General features: G+C 39.8%; 1 protein-coding gene across 1 annotated transcript in view; it reads left to right on the plus strand.

Annotated features, from left to right (window-relative positions):
• Positions 1-4,021: 4,021 nt before the first annotated feature.
• LOC116088942 (tubulin alpha chain-like) overlaps positions 4,022-5,991 on the plus strand; it is a 166,111-nt gene continuing 164,141 nt past the window's right edge. The window contains exon 1 of the mRNA XM_031368751.1: positions 4,022-4,054. Coding sequence (XP_031224611.1) covers positions 4,022-4,054 — 33 coding nt within the window. The remainder of the gene's footprint in view (positions 4,055-5,991) is intronic.

Consider the following 5,991-nt stretch of genomic DNA (forward strand, 5'->3'; position numbering starts at 1 on the left):
AGAGAGAGAGAGAAAGGGAGAAAGAAGGAAAGAAAAAGAAAGCGAGAGAATATTAATTAAAAACCACAATTTTATCCTCAAAACCATCCATGTGTCTTACATGAAGTCATAAAATGTGACTAAAGTAACATAAACTGGTGCGCAATTGCCCTAGAAAAGGCACTGGCACTGGGAGTCGACAGCTGTTCTTATGCCTGCACAGCACTCATCACCATTTTTTTTCTGTTATAAGGATCCTAATTTTGTCTTAGGAAAAGTCTTGTTCTCTTTCATACCCAGTTAGCCAGGTGTTAGTGATCCTATTCATTTTTTTAGACTTATGAAGTGGTCCAGTAAATTACAGTCTCACATGTCTGTGACTACAAAGCTTCTTTATTTGTTTATTGACTTTTAACCCAGGAGAGGACTCTTAGAGCAGATGAAGCTCTGAGGACCTACCAAAACTGCATCCAGCTATGACAATGACTGGATAACAGGCATGAAATGGCAGTGCTACTATGTGAGAACTAGTGAGCAGAGTGGAGGTTGACTCAGAACAGCAAAGAAAATCTCTGCTCAGAGAAGAGGATGAAACCAATTTCTCATGATACCATAGCACAGTCCCCCAGTCCAGTTGTGCCTGGAGTTTAACCTTTGGTCTCATTTTCTCTTACAAATCTGACCAGGGAAAATTAATTGTTTCTCAGGAAGGCTGAAGCATGTAGAGATGAAGAGTTTGCAATCACATGTTCTTTTAATAGCTGTACCTCATTAAACACATTAAGAATATAATACAAAACCATGCATATCCTTTTGGGTCTGAGTTACCTCACTCAGGATGATATTTTCTAGTTCCATCCATTTGCCTGCAAAACTCAGGATGCCCTCATTCTTAATAGTTGAATCGTGTTCCATTGTTCAATGAACCACATTTTCTGTATCCATTTTTCTGTCCTAGGATATCTTGGTTGTTTCCAGCTTCTCATTATCACAAATAAGACCACTATGAACATAGTGGAACACATGCCCCTGTGGCATAGTGGAGCATCTTTTGGGTATTTTCCCAACAGTGGTATAGCTGGGTCTTCAGGTAGGTCTATTTCCAATTTTCTGAGGAGCCTCCAAATTGATTTTCAGAGTGGTTGTACTAGTTTGCAATCCCGCCAGCAACAGAGCAGTGTTCTTCTTTCTCCACATCCTTTCCAATATGTATTGTCACCTGAGGATTTGGTCTTATCCATTCTGATTGGTGTAAGGTGGAATCTCAGGGTTTTGATTTGCATTTCTCTAATCACTAAGGACTTTGACCATTTCTTTAGGTACTTCTCAGCCATTCGAGATTCCTCAGTTGTGAAATCTCGGTTTAGTTCTATACCCCATTTTTTGATTGGGTTGTTTGGGTTTTTTTTTTTTTTTTTTTTTGGTGATTAGCTTCTTGAGTTCTTTATATATTTTAGATATTATCCCTCTATTGGGTGTGTATTCACTAATAAGTGGATATTAACAAAAAATAAATAAAAATAACTACATAATACCCAAGATACAGTCCACAGAACTCCAAAAGGTCAACAAGCTAAAGTGCCCAAGTGAGGACACCTCAGTCCCACTTGGGAGAGAGAAGAAAGCAATCACAAGTGGGGAAGGAGGGAGAGACCTGGGAAGGAAAATGGATGGGTGAGGGTGGAGTTGGGGGAAGAGGGGAACCCAATCTGGTATTGGGTGAGGGAAGAGGATTGAAGCCCAGAGGGCCAGCTGAAAGAATGAAAATAGGCCACGTAAGGAGGTAGGAGAGTGGAGGAACCCTCAACTTGTAGTCCCAGTATTGGAAAGGTAGAAATATGGGGATTGCTTGATACTCAATGGCCAGCTACTATAACCTAGGTATCAAGTTCTAGGCTTGTAAGAGATGTTATCTCAAAAACAATCAGAACAAAACAAAACATAAATGCCAGAAATGCTGGAGATATGTTGTCTTCCAGTCTACACGAGTGTGCACACCTACACATGTATGTGTTCCTGCATATGCATGTGTATAGACATAGACATACAAGAATATGTTACAGAAATGAATTAATTCTTGCTATTTTGCTCAGTCTAAGTTACAGCTTTCCAGCCATGTCCTCTAATGATACTTAAGCACATGGCTACAGATAAGAGGTAGATATATTTAAGAAATATATTTTAAAATCTTTGTAAATTCATCAGAAAACAATATTTGTTTATCATAAACTGTAAGAATAGAGAGTTTTGTACACATACAAAAGTTTTGTATATATTAAACAATTTAAAGGCCATCCAGAGACTGTCCCACCTGAGTGTTTATCCCATATATAGTTACAAAACTCAGACACTATTGTGGATGCCAAGAAGTGCATGTTGAAAGGAGTCTCATATGGCTGCCTCCTTAGGCCCTGCCAGAGCCTTACAAATGGAGATGGATGCTCAAAGCTAAGCATTGAGAGTAGGGTCCCAATAGAGGAGTTAGAGAAAGGACCAAAGGAGTTGAAGTGGATTGCAACCCCACAGGAAGAACAACAATATCAACCAACCAGTTCCCCCAGAGCTTCCAGGGACTAAGCCATCAACAAAAGAGTACACATGGGCCCAGCTGCATATGTTGAAGAGGATGGCCTTGTCAAGCATCAATGGGAAGAGAGGTCCTTGGTCCTTGGTCCTCTTCCCGGTGTAGGGGAATTGAGGCTGAGGAGGTGGGAGTGGGTGGGTGGGTAGAGCAATACCCTTATAGAATCAGGGAGAGGGAGGATGGGAAAGGGGGCTTCCAGGGAGGGACTGAGAAAGGGGATAACATTTGAAAATATCCAATATAAAAGAATAAAAAAATAAAAATTTTTAAAAACAGGATTGGACTATATCTGAAATGAACTACAATCCAGAATTAGAAAGCTTACCTGTGGCCCTAATCTGGAGGCTGAGAGATACAAGTTTCCGACCTGAATCTTGGCATGGAGATCTTGAGGCAGAGTAGCTATGAATCCCAGAAGATTAAGATAGGAAGATCTATGAGTTCAAGCTAGGTCATCTGGGATTAAAAGTGTGGTGGCACACACCTTTAATCGAGCCACACTTTTGCTGGAGACCTATATAAGGACATTGGAAGAAGGAAGGCTAGCTCTACTTTGCCTGCTTGCCTTGTGGGACTGAGCAACTGCTGGATCCTTGGACTTCCTTTCACAGCTGCTGCCCACCACTGTTGGGAGTTGATTGTTGGGAGTTGGACTACAGACTGTAAGTCATCGATAAATTCCTTTACTACATAGAGACTACCATAAGTTCTGTGACTCTAGAGAACCCTGACTAATACAAGGATACTAAGAACACACTTTAGCCAGGCAGTGGTGGCACATGCCTTTCTTTAATCCTAGCACTTGCGAGGCAGAGGCAGGCAGATTTTTGAGTTTGAGGCCAGCCTGGTCTACAGACTGTGTTCTAGGACAGTCAGGGCTACACAGAGAAATCCTGTCTCAGAAAACAAAAAAAAAAAAAAAAAAAAAAAAAAAAAAAAAAAAAAAAAAAAAGAAAGAAAGAAGAAAAAAAGAAAGAAGAAGACACTTTAAAAATAGAGAATTTTGTATACATAAAATGTCTTCTTAGTATCCTTTTTAAATTGTACAATCTAGGATATAATTGTGCTTTGAAAATTGTACTTGGTTACATCATTAGTTTCTTTAAAGGTTGATCTCTCTCTATTATTTCATAATATTGAATTTTTGGCTGGTTCTAGAACTTTGGCCTTTAGCATCCGTCCCATTCTTAGTTTTGATGTTGTTTATGTCCTTGAAAGTACATTTAGGTTATTAATTTTAGCAAGAACAGCGCATAGCTATTACAATGTATTTCCTACTTTTCACATAAGCTCATTGTACTCTGAATTACTAATGAGTCAGAGGTCAGTTGTGAGACCTCCTAATTGTAAAGGAATTTACTTCTTCACTGGCAGTTAAGGGGTCTTCCCTCATGTTTCTGTTCCACCTTAATAAAACACATGCTGCTTCCCTGCACTCTTTCATACACTGATTCCACAATGTACTGTAAGTGCCTTTGTGACTTGTCGAAGGTAAGACCTGTCCATTTTTATGTTCTACCATGTCTCCCACATCTATTAACTGTTATTGTATTCCAGAGAACAATTTATCTATATCTCTGAATTCTTTCCTACTTCCTCACAAACATCTGTATCAAAAACCATTTTCATTTTTTTTGATTTATCATGTATATATTATGCATAATGTTCATATTTAATAAGTCATTTATTTACAAGCACAAAGATTTTTTTCCACACTCACTCACAAAGGATCCAGACTATTAGATATATGTATATGTACAGCTTGAGCCATTGTGATGACTGATTTTGGTTGTCAACTTGATTACCTTTAGAAGTAACTAAAACACAGTCATCTAGGCATACCTGTGAGAGATTTTTCATTGTTTGGTTATTTGAGGTGGGAGATCCACCCTAAATCCCGATCATTAAGGACAGATGATTCACCTTCTATCTGGGCCACACCTTCGGGTAGTAGCTCTCATGAAAAAGACAAAAGGAAGCTTATCCTTTTTTTTATATTACTATTAGATGTTTTCTTTACTTACAATATCTCCTTTCCCAGGTTCCCCTCCAAATAAAAACAAAAACAAAATAAAATAAAATAAAATAAAATAAAAAACCAAAAACTAAAACAAACCCCTGTTCTCTCCCCCCTCCCCCTGCTCACCACCCCACCCTCTCCTGTTTACTGGCCCTGGCATTCCCCTACACTGGGGCATAGAACCTTCACAGGGCCAAAGGCCTCTCCTCCCATTGATGACCAACTAGTCCATCCTCTGCTATACATATGCTGCTGGAGCAATTAGTCCACCATGTGTACTCTTTGGTTGGAGTTGTAGTCTCTGGGAGCTCTGAGGGTACTAGTTAGTTCATATTGTTGTTCGTCCTAAGGGGCTGCAAACCCTTCAGCTCCTTGGGTCCTTTCTCTAGCTCCTTCACTGGGGACCCTTACTCAGTCCAATGGATAAGCTATGAGCCTCTACTTCTGTATTAGTCAGGAGACAACTATATCAGGCTCCTGTCAGCCAGCACTCACTGGCATCCACAATAATGTCTAGATTTCATGATTGAATATGGGAAGGATTCCCAGGTGGAGCAGTCTCTGAATTGTCCTTCCTTTAGTCTCCGCTCCATAGTTAGCCTCTGCTATTCCTTCCATGGGTATTTTGTTCCCCCTTTTAAGAAGGAAAAAAGTATCCACACTTTGGTCTTCCTTCTTCTTGAGTGTCTTGTGGTTTGTGGTTTGTACTTTGTGTATTCCAATCTTTTGGGCTAATATCCACTTATCAGAGAATGTATACCATGTGTGTTCTTTTGTGATTGAGTTACCTCACTCAAGATTATATTCTCGAGATCTATCCATTTCCCCATGAATTTCATAAAATCATTGTTTTTAATAGCTGAGTAGTACTCTATTGTGTAGATGTGCCACATTTTCTGTATCCTTTCCTCTGTTGAGGGACAATGGACAAAACGGCAACCAACAAATTGGGAAAAGATCTTTACCAATCCTATGTCTGATAGAGGGCTAATATCTAAAATATACAAAGAACTCAAGAAGTTAGACTTCAGAGAAACAAATAACCCTATTAAAAATGGGGTACAGAGCTAAACAAAGAATTCTCAACTGACTAATACCAAATGGCTGAGAAGCACCTAAAGAAATGTTCAACATCTGGACACAAGCTCTGCAGCCAGCCCCACAACATCCAGAGGAAGCTCCACTCCCAGGTGCTCTGACACTATCAGGATCAGAGGTGAGGAGTACCCACCTCTTAATACCTACACCATTTCTTAAATGAATGTAACCTGTCCTCTGTGGGCTGAGAATAAAGTCACTCACTCAAGTCAAATAGCTTTGACCATAACTGGAAGTCTATATTGTGGGAGCCCTGCTGATTTCTCGGAGAGGTCTCAACCGACACCAGAGACAACACCTCAACTCGACT

This window comes from Mastomys coucha, unplaced genomic scaffold (assembly GCF_008632895.1).
Source record: "Mastomys coucha isolate ucsf_1 unplaced genomic scaffold, UCSF_Mcou_1 pScaffold14, whole genome shotgun sequence".
Taxonomy (NCBI): Eukaryota; Metazoa; Chordata; class Mammalia; order Rodentia; family Muridae; genus Mastomys; species Mastomys coucha.